We start from the raw sequence: 23,238 nt of genomic DNA on the forward strand, positions 1-23,238 counted from the left end.
GTTTTGTTTTGGGGTGTTTTTTTTTAGAGCTGTTCTGAATCACCAAGGCAACAGGACAATTTTCTGACCATTTTCGAGGTAGGCTGTGCTGTGCCTGACTGCGTTTTCCAGGATGGCGACTTTACAATACTTTTGCAGCGCCAAAAGTCAGGAAGACCGCTTTCAGACGGAGGTGGGCCCAGTTTACTATTGGCATGTAAAAGGACAAAGGAAGGGGCTAAGGTGGAGAAGGATGGAAATGTTTTCGTAGGATCTTTGCATGCTTTAAATATTCTGCTGGATCTGTTATAGCTCCTAGAGGTTTATAACATTATGTTTGTGTGGAAGAAGAAGAAGAAGAAGAAGAAGAAGAAGAAGAAGAAGAAGAAGAAGAAGAAGAAGAAGAAGAAGAAGAAGAAGAAGAAGAAGAAGAAGAAGAAGAAGAAGAAGAAGAAGAAGAAGAAGAAGGAGGAGGAGGAGGAGGAGGAGGAGAAGGAGAAGGAGGAGGAGAAGGAGAAGGAGAAGGAGAAGGAGAAGGAGAAGGAGAAGGAGAAGGAGAAGGAGAAGGAGAAGGAGAACAATTTGGATTTATATCCCACCGTTATTTCCTATAAGGAGACTCAAGATGGCTTACAAACTCCTTACCCTTCCTCTCCCCAAAACAGAAACTTTGTAAAGTAAGTGGGGCTGAGAGAGTTCTCTGAGAGCTGTGGCTAGCCTAAGGTCACCCAGCAGGAATGTAGGAGTGTGGAAACACATCTGATTCACCAGATAAGCCTCTGCCACTCAAGTGGAGTAGTGGGGAATCAAACCCTATTCTCCAGATTAGAATTCACCTGCTCTTAACCACTACACTACATAGGGCGACAGAGGCCAATTATAAACTGGTGCTGTACACCTGCTGAAGGGGTGGATGGCCATCGTACGCATAGTGTTGTACGCTTGCTGATTCTCTTTGGGGCAGAGCTTCTGTTACAGACACCTTCCCCCGCACACACACACACACACACACTCACTGTGTGGCTTCGTGTGTTCATGACTGTCTGTGCAGGCTTTGACCACCAACACTCCCTCCACATCCCAACAGGAAGGGTCCAAAAAGAAATTTTCCCTTAGACTGCTCATTTTCTGCCCTACGACCCAATTGCGGGAGTACTGGGACATGACTTCTTTCACAAAGTGCAGGCAATTCTTGTCGGGGGGGCGGGGGAGGAGAGGGTGCCTATAGGACTGCCAATACAAACAGTGAGAGCATTAATCGATCTCAGTACTGCTGACAAATGAATCAGTTAGGTCCAGTGGCTTTACAATTTCCAATGTTTAGAATACCTTTTTCATCAAGGAACTGCTGGCACGTCTCAGGAGGTTCTGGGGGTGCACGCTCAATTAATTCAGGACAACATCCAACCCGCTTGAGTGTAAAGGTGAGAAGATTCCCCCCTCCACCCCAGTTCCATGCCTGCATTGCTTCTTGAGTTAATCTACCTTAAATTCCACAGCCCCTGAATTCCATGTGAGCTAGGATAATTTGTAAAATGAATTCTGGAATTGGAATGAGCAGTTTTTAGTACTCTCTCCACCCACCCCTGGCCTCTCTCCATTCATCTGCATCCCTAACACCGTTACCAATGCAAATGTGCAGCGATCCATACGTACGTTTTAATAAAACACTGCCACGCACACACATGGGCAATATGAATGCATCAAAACTTTTGCTGATGTGTTTTGCTGATATGCATTGGTGCTCCTGTGGACAGGTAAACCACCACAGAAAAAAGAATCTTGATACAACTTGACATCAATTACGAGAAGGCTTCCTCGTTAAGAGTGTTTGACTAATACACGCATGTATCTCTGCAATGCCGAAGTAAAAAGGCGTTAAAGAATTGAAAAAGCTGAAAGCTGAGGCTCTTCTGTACAATGATGGGAAATATATGCTGGGGAATGGAGGTTCTCTGATAAACCTAAATAAAATCTCCAGAGGAAGCAAGTCAAAGAATCATAGGCTCATTCCGCACATGCAGAATAATGCACTTTCAAACTGCTTTCAATGCTCTTTGAAGCTGTGCGGAATGGCAAAATCCACTTGCAAACAGTTGTGAAAGTGGTTTGAAAATGCATTATTTTGCATGTGCGGAAGGGGCCATAGAGTTGGAAGAGACCCCAAGGGCTGTCAAGTCCAACCCCTTGCAATGCAGGAACACACAACCAAAGCACTCCTGACAGATGGCCATCCAGCCTCTCTTTTAAAACCTCCAAAGAAGGAGACTCCACCACACTCTGAGGCAGCGCATTCCACTGTCCAACAGCCCTTACTGTCAGGAAGTTGTTTAGGTGGAATCTCTTTTCCTGCACCTTGAACCCATTACTCCTGGTCCTAGTCGCTGGAACAGCAGAAAACAAGATTGCTCCCTCCTCAACAGGATACATTGGTTCCACTTTGGAAAGACAGTCCAGATACCCCAGTCTTCTTTTTCTTCTTCCTAGCATTGTCCCACTAATGCAGGGTCCGCTGCTCAGATCTCCAAACGCCACTTCTCTTGATCGAGTGCAATGTCTGGTTGCAGGCATGTAACTTTCAGATCCGCATTGATGGTATCTTGCCATTGTTGCGTTGGCTGTCTGAGTGGCTGCCAGCCAGTAACCTCAATGTGAACGGCAATGCTGGCAACAGTGCTGGCAACAGTTCGGACATGGCCGAACCAGCGCAGGTGCCTCTCTCTCATTTTTGCCTCAATGGGCATGATGCCAAATTGTTGCCGGACCATGGCATTGGTGATGTGGTCGAGGAGGGATACACGCAGTGTCCAGCAAATCATGCACATTTCCATGACGTGGAGACGTCGCTCAGCCGCCTCCGTTACCGGCCAGCACTCTGACCCATACAGTGCTACAGGGCGGACGATTGTCTTGTAGATTTTTGACTTCAGGTGTATAGGCATTTTCTTATTGCAAAGAGCACCAGTGACTCCTTTCCACCTCAGCCATGTCACATTGACTCTTGCTCATATTTCACCACTGATGCTGCCATTGCTCTGTGAGTTGGAGCCAAGGTACCGAAATGCATCTGTTTTCTTAAGACTGTCACCACTGAGACACCCCAATGAGTTTTGGAAACTCCACAATTGGGGTCGAATATCTGATAGAACTTTGAGAAGCACCTGACCTTGGATCCCACCATTGCCCGCACGAGAACTGAAACTGTTTCTATTGATGAATGAGATACAAAATCTTCTCCTTATCCTTTTTTAAAAAGAAAAAAATCTCTAACATGATTCTCCCGGCCTACACTTTTTTCAAAACAATGTGCTACTCAGAGCTGAATTGCCCCCAGGTCCTCCCTTACCCCAGGAAGACAATTGGTTTTGAAAACACCTATTACGGTGTCACAAGCAAAAACTGGAAGGTAGAAGGCTCTGCTGACAAACTTAACAGAGGCAGCTCTCCAGGAGTATCTAAATGAATAAGTGCCGTTCATTTGCTCACGCCTCAGGGCCGCACCCCGGGTATTAAAAAGCATCCCAATGACAATGGCAGCATTTCCAAGCAATTGCCATAACTGCTTCTTGATTCAAGCTTCCAAATTAATCCGTAGGAGGGAATGAAAGAAGAATAGGCGTTTTCTTTTTAAAAATCAACACCATCTCACATTGGCATCCTATTGTGTTATCAGATACCTTTGATCCCTCCTTGTTTTCTGGGGGTTGCTTCCTTTTCTCTTTTGGATTGGGAGGCTTTCATGAATTTTTGTTCCTACCACCCTCCAAACAATAAGAGGAAGATAACTTTTGCCTCAGGGGAGATGGGTGCAAATGAAGACAGGCACTGGGGGTGTTGCTGAAATACTCCTCTGTCCTGTGACTCATATTTGGTTGAAAATGAGAAAAGGCTCAGAAGCAGGGGCAACTGAGGAGGAGGGGGAAATTGCATGCCAGAGATTGGTATTTGCATGTATTTGAATTTAAACAGCAAGTGAGAGCTAGTGTGGTGTAGTGGCTAAGAGCAGGTGGATTCTAATCTGGAGAACCGGGTTTGATTCCCCACTCCCCCACCTGAGTGGCAGAGGCTTATCTGGTGAACCAGATGTGTTTCTGCACTCCTACATTCCTGCTGGGTGACCTTGGGCTAGTCACAGTTCTTCTGAACTCTCTCAGCCCCATCTACCTCACAAGGGGAGAGGAGGGGAAAGGAGCTTGTAAGCCACCTTGAGTCTCCTCACAGGAGAGAAAGGTGGAGTATAAATCCAAACTCTTCATCTTAAAAGATGAGACTCATTGCTAGGGGATGTTGTAATTTTGATGCTCTACATCTGTGCAAGTACAGCAGCACAGTGGGGGGAATAACTCTCCCCCCAGGACAGTTTTCATGTGGAAAAATGGCTAGGAGGAGCAACTGATCTTCCTTCTTCTATGGCACCATTCGGAGTTTTTTTTGGTTTTTTCTTTTTAAGAAGCCGTTCCCTGATGCTGGTCTGTGGCTTTGGGGGACATGAGTCGGGCCCAAGGAACCCAGACCCAACTCTTTAAAAAAAAAAACAATGTTTAGTTTGGCATGGCCAGCCACTCTAATGTACGCCTGTCATTTCTTGAATCAAGAAAAAGTTACTCACCCCACCCAATTCCGTAGTAGTAGAAATGCTTGCTTTCTTCTGATCCAAACACTTTGATTACCATACTGTACAGGTGAAAACCTTCCACCAGCATCCAGGCAAAAGCACTCAGGAAGAAGAAGTGGAGGAGAATCGCCATGATTTTGCAAGGAACCTACAAGCCAAGGCAAACGGATATCAATACAGACATGCACAGCATTCCAATAAACGCCAGTCGATGGGCAAATTACAATCGACCTTCAATATTCACTAGAAGTCTTTTCCTATTTGGTCTAACTGTGTCATGTACATTTTCTCAATTACACCTACAACAGTTCTATAAAGTAAGCCCCAATAGTACACCTGGGGGTACTAAGGACTATTATGCATGTTGTGCTTACCCTGCTGACCTTTTCCTCGCAGTGGGCCCCTGGACACTTATCAATTCCTCTTCAAAGAAATCATTTCACCTATCTGCCCCAGCTCTCTCCTTCCCCACACCTCTGCCTGCTTTGTGAAATCACAGAAGTGGAAAAGCATTGATGCTTTCTTGCTTTTCTCATACAGGAGACGTGTTGTGTTGTTTGTCGTGCTATTTCTTTTTTTCTCTTCTTGAGTGGATTCTCTGATCCCATCATAGCCTGCTGGCGGGCATTGTTGCTGGCAATGATAGCATTACGAGATAACCTTTGCAAACAAGATGAAGCGCAGGACCTCTTTCAGATTGTCCTTGCCCCATTTTGTTTATGAGCAAGTCGCAGACATTAACTTCATTTCTGCCAGCTCTGTTGACAATGGCCGTGGAGCTTTGCCACAGCAAAAGGCATTGCCGAAAAATACGTTTTTCTTTTATTGCACTCCCCAAAGGCAAAAGGTTTGCTTTGCTTTGTGAGAACCCAGTAAACAAGTAACACGAACGAGTTTTGCTTTTTATGTAAAACACCCCACGCACAACGACACATGGCTTCAAAGTCAAATAAGCATAGAGCACAGCCCTCTTGAACCGTACCATCAGTATGCAGATGGAATATCACATATTTGAACGCTCTCTCATGAGCAAGGCTTTTCATTTTTAGAAAGAACAAAAAGCTTTCTTCTTGTTTTATAAGTGCATGTGGCTCAGTAGACAGAGTACATGCTATATGTTGTAAGATCATAGGGGAGTTATAAGAAGAGTTATCAGAGAAGAAGAAGAAGAAGAAGAAGAAGAAGAAGAAGAAGAAGAAGAAGAAGAAGAAGAAGAAGAAGAAGAAGAAGAAGAAGAAGAAGAAGAAGAAGAAGAAGAAGAAGAAGGCGATGACGTGAGAGCCCGAGAGCGAAGGCGAGCGGCAGCGAAACGAAGAGGGAGGAGGGAGGAGGGAGGAGGAGTAGTTTGGATTTATATCCCCCCTTTCTCTCCTGTAAGGAGACTCAAAGGGGCTTACAATCTCCTTTCCCTTCCCACCCCACCCCTCCACAACAAACACCACGTGAGATGTTTCTGCTTCTCCTTCTCCTCCTGAAATTCCGGATCCTCTAGAAGAAAAAAGAAAAGTGATTCCAATTCTTTTGTGGGGATCCTTCTACTATTAGAACTGCTGTCTTGTTTAGTATTTTTTAAAAGAAGGATTTTTTTTTTTTTTTTTTTAAAAGAAGGGGAAAAAAAGTCAGGAGAGAGCAGGCGTCTCAGGCTGGCTACCCACAGACTTCATTAAGACCAAACATCTGAGAGAAGAAAGAGTGTTTTCCTTTGCCACGCTTCAAAGATACTGCAGGTTCAGTTCTGCAGAGGAGCTGATAGCCTACAACAGTTCTACAGGCAGGCTGCAGAACCTTAAAAGCAGTCAAGGGCTCTGCCAGCACAATGCAACATTATTTACTGTCGGCAGATCACGACAGATTGCTTCCTTAGCATTGGTGCTCATGTTTTCCCCACAGTTAGACTGGCCTTCAAAGCATGCTAGATTGGTTCTGTCTTTAAGATATGTGGGGAAATGTACAGAGTTCCTGGTATTTTCAAAAAAGATGCTCGTTTCTGGTAAAAACAAATCTCTTCAGCTCCGGGAGTAATCCAAACTGAGGAGCAACACGAACATAAAAGCAGAGAATTTTTTGCAAAGGGAGGATTTTTGCATCACAGGCCCATAAAAGCAATAACATGCCCACAAATGAGCTGTGAATGCTTACTGTGTGAATTGGCAGAGTCCCTCCAGGATTCAGGGGACCTTTGGGGAAAAGCACCTTCCAGTGAGGAGCTGTAGGAATCCTTGCAAAGGGGGGTGTGTGTGTTTCCAAAGAACCACCTCCTCCTGATTTTTCTTGGTTGCTTTGAGCAAATTGAGAATGTTGACATTAGGGCAATAGACTGGATTGTTGTAATATTGCCACTTGAGGGATCCCGGCCCACCCTGGAGGCTAGCATTCCTGCTTGGAGGAGGGTTCACTCCAACTGGAGATGACAGGGATTGAACTTATATGACCTTTCTGCATGCAAGAGAAGGCGGCTCTACCCTAAGCCATGGCCGCCTCCGAGGTGTTATAGCCATGAAGCACCGAGTTTTCACATGGAATGCCCTGGCTGACTGAGGAAAGCGAAAAGATAGTGACCATGACAATGAGACATCCTTTTTTCTTCACTTTTGCTCCCGACACTTATTTTCATTTCCCTTCATCTTCGGCTGCCTCTCAGGAGTCCCACCTGCGGATTCGATTTATTGAGGATTATTTTCATTGTATATTTTCCTGCCTTGTTTCTGTTTCCGATTATATCTCTCTTCGTGCTTGGCTTCATCCTCTGCAAGTATTTATTTCCCCCCTAAAGACCAAAGTCCATTTTGGTTTTGGTTTAATCTCTCTCTCTCTCTCTCTCCCTCCTCTCTCTCTCTCTCCCCGCTTACACCCTTTTCTCCCTTATCTTATCTGTTTTGCAGGGAAGACAATTCCAGCAGTTTTCTAGAGCGGCCAGAGGGGCAAAGGAACTGGTCCCCTTCTATTTCTGTGTCTCTTCCAGAGTGGAGACTATTGCAGTTTGGGCAATTAGGAGGAAGAAGGGGCTCTCGGCTGGCTTTCAAATGTATGTCTCCTGGCCCATCTGGCTGCTCACAAAGTTGTCTAGAAAATTCACGGTAAGCTGTAGCGGCTTCTGCCAACTTGGTAGCCATCTTCCAGAGCTGCCAACTGGAATTGTTTCAGAAGAACTTCAACGAAGCTGAGAGAGGGAGAGCACATTGGGGCAAAATTCACTGCCCATTTTACCCATGCTTTATGTCCAACCTCAAAGCATTTTAAATGGAATCCCCGCTTTAAAATCATTCTTTGGCTGGAAACGTTTTGAAAACATCTTCAGTTGCTGTGCCATCCTATAAATCGTTTTACGCTTCTCTGCTTCCCTGACCTTCCTCCCTCGGCTCTGTTTTTTTCTGAGCGCCACCCTCTCCTTGCCCAGCCCATCACCTGTTTATTTCCAGCATTTTTCTGTCTGTTCTTTTTTATTTTTTAGGGGCCCAATCTTCCAAAGCATTAAGTATACAAAGAGGTACAGGAGAATACGAGGAGTATGAGGGTTGTGAAGCATTGATTCAACACAGAACTCAAAAAAAAAAAAAAAAGAGTGTGTAATGGTAACCAGGAATCATTTCGAGGGTGAATGAAGACACAAAGGGGAGGCGATTTGTGCAGAAAGGACCATTAACCAGGGCCCTTTCCTTTTGAGACACTTCTAGCGCCCTAGGGACAGCAAAACCCACGATCAGAGGAAGCTGTTGTTTGCACAGAGGCGCAGCTGCTTCACAGCCGTGCCACCCTTGCTCCTCCCCAGCGGCGCCAAAGCCGCCGACATTTTTTCACCTGGCTCCTTGAGCAAGGTTTTGGAAAGCGGCTTCCAGCCGCTGCTGTCTGGCGAGTGGCAGCTTGGCTGGAAGGAAGCCATCACACCCTCCCTCGCACTTTAATCGACTTACCGTCCCTGAGACCGTCCAGCCCGGCGTCGCCCGAGGCCTAAGGAACACCCCACCACGCAACTCTGGAGGCGGTGCGCTTTACAGGGCAGGGGGGCCTTTCCAGACACCGGCTGACGCGCGCCCGGACGCTGTCACCAGGGAGACTGATGAGTCGATGCGGCGCTGACTCAGCGCAACGTGGCACTACATCTTCCCAGTTGTTACGGACCAGTTCACAAGCCTTCGCGGTCCCGGAGGATTTGGAAGTCGGCGTCGTATGCGCGCCCGACCCCCCAGCATCAACCCGTCTTGAGGCGAGCCTATGCTCTGCAGGCAGTAGTTAAAGATGGTCAGAGTGATGAAAAGATGCAGGGAAATTCCTCACGGGCTGTCTGACCTTTTCTATTTCTCCAGCAGCTAAATCCAAGAGATAACTTGAGACCTGGATGGCACCCAATGTTGCAAGATCAGGGAAATGAAGTTCCACAATAATGATTAACATTATTACTAACTTAAATGGCTTGATCCAGAAGTGCTGCAGATGATTCAATATATGACTTTACCTTCAGATTCGCCCAATGGTGCTCCATAAAGGAATTAAAAGCGTGAACATTTGTCATGTTTAACTTGCCCTGACCAGCGCATGGGGAACAGAAATGGGATGAAGACAAAAAACCCCAATGCCGCGTTATAAAAAGTGCAGGAGGCAGAGACAACCAATGTTGCAGAAAATTGCTTGTGAAAAACCACGAGAAAACATATAGCTTTCTGGACATACTAGCACCACAACATATGATCTTGTGCTTTAATTTACATGGCTAACATGGAGAGCTAAGCGTGGTATAGTGGTTAAAAATCAATACAGCCTAATAGCTTGGAGGAACTAGTTCCCCACTCCTCCATTGTGAACAGTGGAGATCTTATCTGGTGGTGGACCAGATGTGTTTTCTCCACTCCTACATTCCTGCTGGAGTTACCTTAAGCCATAGTCACAGTTTGTTCAGGACTCTCCAAAGGCCCCACCCTACCTCACCCACCTGCTGTGGGGAGGAAGGAAGGGGAAAGGATTTCTAAATCTCTTTGAGTCTTCTTACAGGAAAAGAAATGGGGTTACAAATCCAAACTCTTTTCTTCTTCTAGCACCTCCAACCACCAAGCAACCACTGTGCTTGAGGACCCGAGATAGTCACTGCCGAGTTCCGGCTATTAGTGAGTGAAACCCGAGATGCTCATTTAAGAGTTTCCCTCAACGCATTCCTCAGGCAAAGAACATGTAGGAAAAATGTTGAGGAAATCCAAACAAAAAAAATTCATTAATTTTTTTTTACAAGTGGAGACTCATACACCCTTCAATCAGATGTATGTAAGTTCCCCTTCAAAGCAAAAAAAAACACTTGGCAGGTTAGAGGAAACCAAGAGTTTTGATCAAATTAATGTATTCCTTAGGTGGGTATGATAAATTTAATAAATTCTAATTCTTCAGGCTGGAAGTCTTATTGCCCAAACTGTTGCAGAATGCTTTCGGTCAAACCTAGAGTTCATAAGCGTGTCAGGAGATGGGCAGTTAAAATGAGAGAAACCCCAATGGGTTCTGCCTGAAGAGCCTAATCGGAACTATAGGACAAAGTTGCCACAGAACCAGTGAGAAGAAGAACCCGAGCTTAGCATTGAAAGCTTCTTTGGTAGAAGCCGGACATATATGATGACCTCAAATTGGCTGAGCCAAGGTATAAAAAAAAATCCAGCAGCCTTGGTCTTCTGGCTGTGCCCGGGCAACATAAGTGCAATTTCCTGTCATGCCAGATGTGACTGTAATGAAAAGGAAGATGTTCTTGATCCATGCTGGCATCCCACAGTGTCCAGAGGAGAAATTTTGAGATCAAGTTACTTTTGAGGTCTTGTTAGTAGTCTGGTTTGTAGGATAAAGTAGATTCTAAAAGTACAAGAATTCAGGACAGTGGACAAATTAACAACTTATTTCCAGAAAGGAGAATATGAACCATTATGAAAAAACTTGGAGAACAGCTGATTGACTATTTGATCACCTCAGACCAGATGGAAATACTCTCTCTAACAATCGAAGTTTAATAATAATAATGGTGTGGAAGTAATATTTCTGAAAGCTATTATCATTCCATATAGTTGATATTTGAGATTTTATGTAATAAAGATTGTGAAAATTAGTGAGATTACAAGACACATATTGTCTTGTTTCCTCGTTTTCTTCAATATTTATCTTTCTTTGTGAATTATGAAGAAGAGTTTGGATTTATATCCCCCCTTTCTCTCCTGTAGGAGACTCCAGGCCCTTTCCCCACTTGCAGCCTTAAGCCCGCTTTTCTCTCCTAAAGTAGTGGCCAGCTTGAGGGTCCCGCTACCTCCCCACTTCCAGGGGAGTGGTGAAGCAATTGCCTTAGCCATACTGGGCTCAACTGCCTCTCTCGAGCTTCCCCTCAGCCTTTATAATTCCTGTAGCCTTTTCAAATAAGCGTCTTTTGATGACTTAAGGTACGCCAGAGCAAGTGCGTGGGGAAGCGAGACCCATCGCCAGGAGTTAGCATGCTGTGGTGTGTGCGCCTTAACCCTCAAACAAGAGGTAAAGTGGGAAAGGGCCTCCAAGGGAAGCACTTTACTAATCACCTTGTCCTTCCCCCTTACCACCACACTGTGAGGTAGGTGTTACTAGGTGCTCAATGAAGTTACAGCATCGTGTTGAAGGGAGAAGCCCTAGAATTTTAATTTCAATGCCAACAAAAGTAACTGGCTGTACATTGCTGTATACTTTAACCACAAAAACTTATTTTTTTAAAAAGTGCAATTTCCTGTCCATGACCAATATGCATATGACCTCCAAATTGGCCCGAGCCAGGTATAAAAATCCAAGGAGCCTGGAATCTTCTGGCTGTGCCTGGAGGCAAGCAAAAAGGAGTGCAATTTCCTGTCTCATGCCAAGATGTGGCAGTAAATGAAAAAATAGAAGGAGCATTGCTTGTTGATCCTGTGGCATCCACAGTGTCCAGAGGAGAGGTATTTTGAATCCTAAGATTACTTCCTGGGAGGTCTAGTAAGTCTGGTTTGTAGGATGGATAAAAATAAGCTTTCCTGGCTTTTACGGTATGCTTAATAAAATTATCAGGAAACTTAGAAACCTCCAACTTGTTTTGATCTTGTACCTGCGAGATAATCTTGGCAAAAGAATAATTTCCAGCACTTACTGTTCAGGACTTAAAGGCTTTGGTAAAACTGATAAGCAGCAAGATCTGAGCCACCAAGATGGTGAATGACAGGTTAGCGATGGATGGTGTAGTAGCTTTGCGGATTGCGGATGGTGCTGTGCAGGCTGTGGAAAAAGAAGTTTGAAGTTAAGCGTCCCAAGAAGAAACAATCTTTTCATGCGTTTATTGCAAAGGGATTTGATTTGCGAAGCTTAGGATTCAAGCTGAATTAAGATTCCTGGTATGCTTCCCATCAGAAAAGAAAACACTGGTTTGTACTGCAAGGATGAGAATTGCTGAAAAGGCTCAGAACTTGCAAAAAAAGAATAATGACTTTTTTTTTTATGTCTGGAAGGAAAAAAAAACAAAGTACAAATCCCTACAAAAGCGGACCTTTGCAGAGAATCTTCTGATATCTCAGATTTGATTTTTTGACTACTCTCGAAACCTAACGAGAAGCCGGATCAGCCTGTCTCAACTTAAAGCCTGCAACAACCTAAATTATGACAGCGCTGCATTCCACGTGGGCGTTGTGCCAATCCCACAATTGTTCAAACAGAGCACAGGTTCCCAATGGAGCCGCGGCCCTGTGTAAGATTTGGAGCAATCGTCATGAAACAAGGAAATATGCTTTTGTAGCAGGCACTTGTCCTGCCTCCATTTCAAGAGGGTAGGCATTGGCCACAGCCCTATCCAGTCACCATCCTGCTAATGCCAATCGCGGTAATGGGCTTTAGCGTGAAAGCGCTCAGCATACAAAGTTTGTGGTCTACCTAGAGTTGCCAGCTCTGTAATGCTTAGGAAACTGTTAGGAGAATTACAAGGGTGTGTCACAACCAGTCATCTGTTTGTATATGTCAACAAGATCACGGAGATCACATTCTAATAGCTGACTTATTGATTAACCATTGGGCAGTTTAGTAGCCATTGACTACATGTCTGAGAGCATTTATATCTAAAAGGTTATAAAGTTACCTTAACTTTCATGGTCGGAATCAATTGGCTGCTGTGGGTTTCACCTGGGCTATATTGGCCCATGGTCCTAGTTGTTTTATTCCTAACACAGAAGAAATGTTTTGGAACAAAAACTACCAGACCCTGGCCACACAATGAATAACCCACAACAGCCAGGCCTCCTATAATTTCTTTGTTCTGGGAAGTAATGGGGCTGTTTCCAGCCTCGTGCTGGAACTAGAGTAATAATACAGACATAATAGAACAGAGTTTATCTTCATGTTTACCCTTCCTTTTTGGCTAGTGCTAATGTATTATGTAAACTGACTCACTGATGGTGTAGTAGTTAGAGCAGGTGGATTCTATTCTGGAGAGAACGGTTTGCTTTCCACTCCTCCACATGAGGTGGCAGGAAACTTATCTGGTTAACCAGGTGTGTTTCTGCACTCCTACATTCTTGCTTTCTAAGGTGACCTTGGCTGATGCTAGTCACAGTTGCTTTCAGAACTCTCTCAGCCCCACCTACCTCTACCAAAGGGTGTCTGTTGTGTGGGGAGAGGGAAGGGAAGGAGGAAGCTTGTAAGCCACCTTGATGTCTCTTACAGGAGAGAAAGGTGGAATTATAAATCAAACTCTTCTTCTCTATCTAGGTCCTAGGGAGAGGGAGCTTATGAAAGTCACCTTGGAGTCTCCTTACAGGAGAGAAGAAAGTTGAGGGGTGATTGTAAATCAAACTCTTTCTTCTCTATCTAGGTCTTATATTGCCTTTTATTATACTTTGCATCAATATAAATTCAAGCCAACCAATGTAAAATTCACCCAATGTAAATTCAACCAACAGAAATACCTGGAGATGAGGCTGTGAAGCACTAAAGCATCCATTCAAGCACAGGAACTCAAAAGGGGAGGGATCATGTAATGATGGTCAAAGGATTGTTTCGAGGGGTGAGTGCAGACATACACTGTTGCTTAAAAGGGAGTTAGAAATGTTTCCCTAGAATTGTTTTTTGGAGGATTTGTCGTAGGGAAAGGGCCAGTGTTGATAACTGCTGAGCTGGCGTGAGAGGAGGCGGTGCTCCACTGAGAACTAAGCCAGGTGTGGTCTGAAACATAGTATGAGTCAGGATGGGGATGGTTCTCCCATAATGACACATCATCTGCAAAGTACCTTGCCCTTTTCCAACATCTCTGATTTGGGAACAGGTTTGGCATGCCATATACCATGAGAGCCAGTGTGATATAGTGGTCAAGAACAGGTGCACTCTAATCTGGAGAACCAGATTTGATTCCCAGCTCCGCCACTTGAGTGATGGAGGCTTATCTGGTGAATTAAGATTAGCTTGTGCACTCCAGCACATGCCAGCTGGGTGATCTTGGGCTGATCACAGATTCTCTTTTGGAACTCTCCTCCAGCCCCACCTAGGTTGCTCCTTCACAGGGTGTTTGTTGTGGGGGGGGGTAGAGGGGAAGGAGAAAGGAGCTTGTAAGCCCATTGGAGTCTCTCCTTACGGGGCAGGAGGAAAGGGGATATAAATCCAACTCTTTTCTGTTCTTCATATACTTAAAGGAACAAGGCCCAGTAATCCAATTCCAATATGGAGTTCTACTTGCAAAGGCTGGGCACTAGCAGAATGGAATCAAATGTGCATTGGCCCTGATGTCTTTGATCCCTGTCACCCATCAAGATCACTAGCAACAGGGTCCATCCCCATGAAAGAATAATGACAAGAACTGAAGTTTAGATTAACCCGTTTTAATTCAGAAAAAAAAAAACAGCCCGGGAGTTGTGGCCTATGTACATCCATTTTTTCATTTCCCTGCAATAAGCTTCCGCATTTATTGCAGGATTTATGTGACTCTTTCAGAAGCAAATCGTTCTGAATCAGTTCTAATTAGCACAACCTCGGGGGCCCGTTCTCTCTGCCAGGGAGCGAGGGAGAAAAAATTCAATGGAAATTGGACCCGAGGTTGGCAGCCTTGCTGCTGAAAGTCCCAGCAGAACAGGAGCAGAGCATCCAGCCCGGCATTTCCATGTTATATATCAAATCTGGTACTTCATAACTACTGCACAGTCCCTATTATCTACATATGGATGGGTTTTCTATAAATATGGAAATGGAGCATTTTATCAGCTAATTCCCCAAATCACATTATGATTCGAGGATTGGGAGGCTGAAGAAATGCTTCTCACAGAGAGCTAGCTGGCTGGAGGGTCTCTTGGAGAACAGCCCTTCCCTTCTCTGTAGCTTCTTAGCAGGATAGAAAGGAGGCCTCTCCCCATTCCATTTGCATTCCTCCCGAATAAACCAGGTGAATACTGAGAGTAGATCTGACAGAAAGGGCTACATACTCTCCAATGGCAACAACTCATTTGTTGAAACTTCTTAAAAGGCGTGGAGTCTTTTGTAATGCACCTTTACCTGGGATGGCCCAGGCTAGCTTTGCCCTTGTAATCGCTCTTGGAAGCTAAAGAGAGTTCTTGGCCCTGGTTAGTGTTTGGATGGGAGACCACCCACGGTTGTTATTCGCAGGAGGCAATGGCCGGCAAAACCACCTCCTGTTAACTCTCTTAGGCTCATTCCGCTTTATGCAAAATAGTACTTTCAAACTGCTTTCGAGTGCTCTTTGAAGCTGTGCTTGAATAGCAAATCACTTGCAAACAGTTGTGAAAGTGGTTTAAAAAATGCATTATTTTGTTATTGATGTCTTGGAAGAGAGCCTTGCACTGTAGAAAATGCCATACATTTCTCCATAAATTGACAGCAGCTTGATAGCACTCCCCCATAATATGAAGCTGATTCAAAAATCAGATGATTGGCCCATACAGCTCAGAGAAGAAGAAGAGCTTGGATTTATGCGCCTGCTTTCTCTCCTGTAGGAGATTTCGTGGTGACGGCTTTCAAACTCACCTTTCCCTTCCTCTCCCACCACAGGACACCTTGTGGGGTAGGTGGAGGCTGAGAGGAGAGGAGTTCTGAGAGGGAACTGTGACTGACCCAAGAGCCACCAGGCAGACTTAGTGTGGAGGAGCAGGAAAAAACAAATCCAGTTCACCAGAACTAGCATCCACCCACGCTCAAAGAGGAGGCTGGATCTCTAGATTAGCATCCACCTGCTCTTAACCACTATGCCACGCTGACTCTCGAGGTACTGCCTAGTCTGGAAGTGACATGGTTCCCCAAAGGGACCTTTTTCTGCTAACTGAGATCCCCTTGAGTTGCAAAAAAGCAGAGATTTAGTTAAGAATGCAGAATAGGATCTAATTCTAAAGTATAAGCTTGTGATCTTCAAGGCCTATATGATCTTCCAAAGGTGTTCTTAACCAGCAAAGGGTTTTTTTTTTTAAAAAAAAAAAAACCTTATACAAACTGAAATAAGGACACAAAGCAACCTCCGCCTTCTGTTTAAAGGGTTCATAAACTTTCCCTTCCGACTTCTTTGTCCTCAGAGCTCCGGAAGTTTGAGTGTCCCTTGCCACCTCTTGGAGCCAGCAGAAGTCAAAGCTCAAAAGAAGTCCCAGTTTCGCCTTTCATCAGCCTCAAGATCACAGATCAAACATCCAGCTTCTATGATTTCTCCTTTTTCACATTCAAAATCCACCAAAACCCCCCCCAGAAAGAACAATTGTGAAAACTGCCCAAGAATGAAATTGTGGAAATAACTTGCTATTTAAAGCGTCCCAGTTCCGAGGAGAATTAGAAACTAATTTAAGAGCAAACTCAGCCGAGCTGTTGCAAATATGTTATGCAAGAATCCTAATTAAAGAGGTTTAAGGAATTAATAACCTTTATGAAACTTTTTTAACACCTGAGAGCATTTAGTCCAGTGCCTTGAAGTAAAACTTTTAAAAAAATCTGACAGTATTTCCCAGACCCGATATTGTCCAGGCTCAGTGGGTAGAAAAGAGTTAAAATTACTCACGACAGAATAGCAAACGTGACCAGGGTGACGGTCAAGCAAAGATAGACACAGAGCAGCCGATGTAAGCATGATGGAGGACAAAGCGCCCATCCCCTGGTGGCCAGTCAATTTAGCTGGTGGAAAAGAAAGAAAATCATCTAAAGTTTAATCTTTATTATTATTACCACAGGACAGAGTTCTCTCTGCAGAAAAAATGAGCTCAAAGGGGAATGTACTAGGGGAGAGGGGTAACTAATGTTATCATTAAAATGCTGTGCAAAGGGATTACACTTAACGTCACATGTATCCCCAGCAAAGGGATCCGCGGGCAAACAAAAAAAGCGAGCTTTCCAAAGCAGGGAGTCCTGGCCAATACGTGCCTCCCATTTCAATCTAAGCACTATACATATACTGACCTACAGAAGAAACACCTGTATTAGGACCCGGCGGTATTTTATCCAACAGATTTTAGCAGTATGAGAAAGCAAACAAACTAAACGTTATCAACACCCAGTCATCAACTATCCAGGAAATGCACAGAGAGAGCCAAGCGTGCTTAAGGCAGTGGACTTAATCTGGAGGGAACTGGGCTTGATTCCCAACTCTTCCATATAAGCAGTGAACTTGTATCTGGTGAACAGGCATACTTTTTCTCCTGCTCCCTAGCATGAAAGCCTGCTGGGTGACCTTGGACTGATCACAGTATTCTCAGAACTCTCTCCTCAGCCCACCCTAGCTCACAAGGTGTCTGTTATAGGCAATAGTGGAACTGGGGGGGGGGGGGGGCAGAAGGTGGACCCATTTGCCCTGGAGTCACATGGGGAAGCATTTTGGCCCCATCCCACATTTCCTTTTCCCCACACCCAGACCACCACTGGAACTCCTCACTGCTGGTGAACTCCCCCACTCACCTTGCTTTGAACTTCCACTGTTGAATTCCTCCCGCTATGCCTCTGCAATCCCCCACCAATCTTTTTCCTTCTCCAAAAGGGTGCCAGCAGGGGTGTGTGTGTATGTGCCTTGCGATGCGGGCTTCGTGGCTTAACATTAGGTGGCCAAGTTTTAAACAAACTAGATCTATTTTTATTTAGTTTGGCTTCCTCTATGCCCTGCCTGCCTTGCATTGCAGTGGGGATCTAAAACACCTTACATCATTCTTGGCCTCTCTATTTTATCCTCCCACTAACCCAATAAGGTAGATCAGACTGACAGTGTATTGGACTGGCTAAGCTCAACCAGCAGGAGTTCCACAACACAGCAGACGATTAGAACTTCGAGGTCTCCCACAGACCCTAGTCCTGACTTACTGTAACCACCTACATTATTGAGACTCATGCACTCAAGTCTCTCTGTTGTAATCAGGTCAAATTTGGCCTCATAGTTGCTTTGAGGGGAGACTCATCACACTAGGAACAGAGAAGGATTATTTCCTATGTCATTGCCTTTCTATATCAGTTTCACGTTATTCCCAGCGGTTTCCAGTCCGATCTCATTTTTTTTACCACTGATTTTGTAGATTTGTTTCCATTATGTGTGTACCCAGTTTTGTCTCTACAGAGGAAATTCGCTTTTTTTACAGAGTACGTCACGTTTGCACATGATACTTGCGCCCAAATAGCACTGAAAACAAGTACATTCCACCAGGAGAATTTGGTGTGAAGAAAACCAGAATGTCATGAAGAGAGAAACAAAATGAAGGTTTTGCTCCAAGCAAGAAGCCCGAAAGTCACAGGAGACTATTCCAGGTAACAATGGAAGAAATTCTAAAATCATACCCTACAGAATCATTTTCACAAAAGAAGTCAGCCGAGGGGCTGAGATTTTTTTTCTTCTTTGTTTTGCTAATATTACTTCTGAAGGCAGAGAGAGACAATAATTCACTTGATTCATATCCACACCACTGCTGGAGTTTCTTCTATTCTTCTATAATGGCCCGGCTGCCACCGTCAAAAGTCATCTTACCACACTGTTTTTTGCTTTACAGCACTTGGTGAAGCGATGTTAAATCCAAAGAGCAGCACCAAGATAATGTAATTCATTTAATTTCATGGCATGCAGTTCTTAGCCCTGCCAAGAACCTGAACTTCATTGACCAAAAGCAGGTGAATATAAAAGTGCCCAATAGAGCTACAAAATTCTCTCACCTGTATTTCTGAGGCATTTTATATAAAGGTGGAGGGGATAAACTGCTTTGCATTCATAATCCGAGGCCGAGGATTTACTAAAAGAGTTTTTTTTTGCATTATTAGCGATCAATTTATTTAAAGCGAAGCATTGTAGCCAATTTTTCTAATGCATGAATTTCTCTCTCTCTCTCTCTCTTAAAAGGGAAAAAAGATTAAAAAGATGCACCACTTGGGGATACTAAATGCCAATAAAGGGTGAGCTGGTCATTAATAGATAAAAGGAGCCTCTACAAGGAGAGGAGAAACCAAACCCAATATCCCGAATTGCCATGCTAGACTCCCATAGTACCAAAGGGGAATTGAGTCAATAATTACATGTCTGTTTAGGTAAGGCTCCTCTCCCCACCCCCCTTTCTCTGGGATGGTAATTATCCACCCACTGGATCATCACTTCACAAGCTGGTACGTTCTGTTACAAAGCAGCAGATGATGACAGAATTGGTAGGATGATGCCGGGGGCAGAGATAGGCTGTGGATTGTTTAATGCAAGTTGTCATTCCAGGTGATCCTCTAAGATTTTAGATACTAAGAGCCCAATCTAGAGTGGAGAGCCAGTGTGGTATAAGCCGGTTAAAAAAAATGGTGCACTCTCATCCTGGAGAACCCGGTTGATTCCCCCACTCCCACCACACTTCCAGGCTGTGGAAGGTGTATCTAGTGAACCAAGATTAGCTTGTGTGTACTCGAACATTATGCCAGCTGGGTGACAGATGGGCTAGTCACAGCTTTTGAGACTTTCTCAGCCCCACCACATCATACCCTGTTTCCACGAATATAAGACATCCCAAAAATAAGACATGATAGTAGAGGTTTTGCTGAAGTGCGAAAATATAAGGCATCCCAGTAAGTAGAAATATACAAAGTTTTTTGTTTGGAAGTATGCCTACAGCCAGACAGAACACAGAGAAAAATAAGACATCCCTGAAGAAATAAGACATAGGCGCATCTTTTGGGAGCAAAGAATTAATATAAGGCACATGTCTTATATATTAGAGAGCTCTGTTAGGAGTGATTGTTGTGGCCGAGGTTGGGAAGGAAAGGAGCTTGTAAGCCCCTTTGAAGGACTCCTTGCAGGAGAGAAAGGGGGGGTATAAATCCAAACTCTTCTTCCTCTGCTAAGATTTTTAGATACTAAGAGCCCAATCCCAGAGTGTGGGGGATCCCCCACTGAATGCAGGTGTGGACTTGTGCCAACAGGGGTGCTCACCCACCTGCCTGCATAAGGGGCACCAGCACTGAGTGAGTGAAGGAGGGTGCCATGCCTGGGGGTAGAGGGTTTTCCACAGAGCTTTCCAGGTGTGTGACAAAACCAGAAATGTGTTTTTCTACTACTAGGAAGGTGGAGATATGAGTCATAGAGGGAGGATGCTTGTGGCAGGACAAGATAAGAATGCAGGATGGCCCCAAGCTGAAGGGGCAAGGAAGCTTGTATCCAGATTGTATGTATTCACAGCGTGTTTAATAGGCTAATACATATTAGCTATCTCCTCCTGCTCTGATGACAAACTGGTACTATAATGAACATACAGGAAGAATATGGGAGGGGCCACATTGGAGGAGGGAACATGTGACTCTAAGAACCCTTGTAATGGGGGAAAAGAGAGGGTGTGGCAATTAGAGAGAGAGAATAAACATCTTGCTGGATATATCTGTTTTTGGAGGAATCTGCCCATGTGGGGATGGCTCCTCTCTTCTTTGCAAAATAAAACTATTTAAAAACTTTCTTCTGTTGGCTTGATATTTGATAAGGAAATTTTGGGCACCACAGGTGCATATCACGTCTTTCCAGGGCTGGAGGCTGACTGAGAGAGGCTCCTCCAAGCTTTCAGCCCCTGGATACTGCCATGGCGCCCCTGAACTTGTGCCATTATTTGCACCAAAGTGCAAGCTCCTTTCCCCTGTGAAGTTTCCCTGCATAGGCAGGAAGACTTTCCATTTTCCTCATACCCGTGCCACTGGAGAACCCAATAGGACCGCGTGGCTGCAATGCAGCCCGCGCCTAACCCCAAACTTCATTGCACTTCTCCATTTTGAGCTTCGAGGACATCCTGGGTGTTTCCCATCCACTGATCAGGAGGGACTATCCTAGACTACGCTTTACCTTTTCCTTTCTTACGTTATTCCTAGAATTGGCTTTGATATAAAGACAGGGACACAGCTCTCTCTTCCCAGAGGCTGTAACCGAAAACAATCGTGAGTGCTTTTGCACTGGGTAGCTTAAGCCTCCACATGCAATTGGCAGCCATGAGAGACATGCACCACACCAGGAGGAGCCCTATCCTCGTCTCCGATGAAGACGATGTCCTACCGTGGCCAGGAGCCGCATGTGCCAACTGAATGAGCAGGCAGGCACATCCCAGAGAGGGGCTGCCCCAGACCTTAGCCCTAGACCCGTGGTGCGTGAGACCTTTGGCACTCCAGATGTGTTATGGACTACACAATTCCCATCAGCCCCTTCCAACACCTTGTGCCGAATTAGCCATGCCTGGGAAGGAGGGCTGATGGAAAGTAATCCCTGCTATCCTAAAGAAATATAAGAGTTACGCCACTCACTAACTAGGCACCGAGAAGCAACTGGAATGCAGGAGGGAGGAGGTCCAGGAGTGGGGGGGGGGGGGGAGATCACTTGGGGAAACCTGTCTGTAAATCTCTGGAGAGGTGTGTATAGGAACAAATGCTTCTTGTTCCTAGCACATTTCTGTTTGACAGAGAGGCACTCTTGGTAAGCAAAGTTTACTAATCAAAGAGGAATTGCAGGAGCAACAGATAAACAAACAAACAAAAGAAACACCTCTGGTTTTAAAAGCTCCCACTCCAACATGGCTCTAGAGGCCCCATCAGGACTGCCAGTATCCAGGATTTGGAGTGCTGGAGTTTTTCTAGGAAGTCAGCAAACTCCGAGACTTCGAGAAATCCAGATCCGTTAGGAGATATAAAGATTGCCAGCTCTGGGTTGGTAAATACCTGGAGATTTAAGAGGGAGGGTGGAACCTGAGGAGGACAGCTTTTAAGGAGAAAGCGTCTTCCAGCCAAAGGTACAAGGCCACTTAGGAGTCCCACCTTCCAAAGTCACCAATTTCTCCACGAGGAACTTGACCTCTACGTATAGATCTGAGACAGATGAGTTGCTAATTTTTTTTTCTTGAGAGATCGATTCCCACGTTTGGCTGTTCCAGGAGTTTTGCAGGAGGGAGATAAGAAACTCTCCTTGAGAAAGCAGCCCAGTTTTTCCTACGAATTCTCAGAAGCTCAGAAAATGAGAACATTTTTTTTCCCAAGTGAAGCAGAGGAGAACTCACTCACTTGAAGACCTCAGTGAGAGATGAACTCCAAAGTGAAGACCTCCAGAAGCGATCAGCTCATTCAACTTCTTGGAACTTTCCTTGCTGAAGCGTTTTCCACATTCCAATGGAAGCCTCTATCTTTTTTAACTTTACTAGATGTTCCAAGGCATTTGCACAGGCCTCTGTGAGGAAAAAATAAGCTGCATCAAACTTTAGCAACTGTGGTTTCCAAATCTCTTTATAGAGGTGTTTTTAAACTGAAGGATGGATCTGTCAAAAAAAATCTCAACTAACTGCCTTCAAGAGTAATGGGATTGGGGGAACCGAGCGAGTCTTGAGTTTTCCTGTCACCAAATGTATGAGAGGATGAGGCACTGCTTGGCGCGGTCACATGGCTGTCCCCTATTTCAGTCCCAGCCATTTATTGGTGACCCGTAGCCCAGAAATTCTTTTACATTTAAATGACAGATTAGTCGGTGACGCTGAAGAATTCTTTTGGAATGATCCTCGCATAAATAGTTAATCTCATAGAAGTAAGAACATCATGGAAGGTTAAACAAAGCAGAGACAAATCCTTTGATTATGCAGCCATAATAGGCCTAGGCCATTTCGTTTTGCAGTCAGGTGCTTTAAGGGAGATAAATGCACATCTCTAAGCTGGTTTAGCGGCCAGCGTTCCCAAGCAGATGCACTTCTGGGGCTGAGAAACCACTTAAGCTAATTACCCAGAATAATACCAGTTAAAATCCGCCAAAGAAAAGAGAGCTTTCCAGAGTTTTCTTTTTCCCCATCACAATGATGCTTTTTTCCTATTCCTTAGTAACTAACTTAACGACTTTTGTTTTCAAAACGAACGCATTGGCAGCCCTCCATACCATAATAATTCAGGAGGGTGGAAATCCAATCCCAGTGGAAATCAAGTAAAGGAAGCTAGAGCAATACTTCTCAAACGGTTTGCCTGACCTGGGTGGCTCGGGGTAGGCTGATCTTTTCAGCTGTCGGAGGTTAAGTGTGGTCAGCCCTGGTTAGTACTTGGTTGGTAAACCGCCAAGGAAGCCAAGGGTCGCTATGCACTGGCCTGCTGTCTCCCTCCACCCCCAGTGAAATTGTGAGGATCCAAAATTTTTTAGTAAAAGTTTCCCATGGTGGTGGGTTTCAAACTGTGGCATTAAGCCAATGAGGGCTGGGCTGGAGCCACGGCGGACGGCCAAGGCG

The 23,238-nt window shown here is 44.8% G+C and overlaps 1 protein-coding gene across 1 annotated transcript in view; it reads right to left on the bottom strand.

Annotated features, from left to right (window-relative positions):
- The window catches only part of ADGRD1 (adhesion G protein-coupled receptor D1), a 296,498-nt gene that overhangs the window by 101,865 nt on the left and 171,395 nt on the right, over positions 1-23,238 (bottom strand). The window contains 5 exon segments of the mRNA XM_048515018.1: positions 4,589-4,742; positions 11,700-11,777; positions 11,779-11,824; positions 16,575-16,617; positions 16,620-16,642. Of these exon segments, the coding sequence (XP_048370975.1) occupies positions 4,589-4,742; positions 11,700-11,777; positions 11,779-11,824; positions 16,575-16,617; positions 16,620-16,642 (344 nt within the window).

This window comes from Sphaerodactylus townsendi, linkage group LG13, assembly GCF_021028975.2.
Source record: "Sphaerodactylus townsendi isolate TG3544 linkage group LG13, MPM_Stown_v2.3, whole genome shotgun sequence".
NCBI lineage: Eukaryota > Metazoa > Chordata > Lepidosauria > Squamata > Sphaerodactylidae > Sphaerodactylus > Sphaerodactylus townsendi.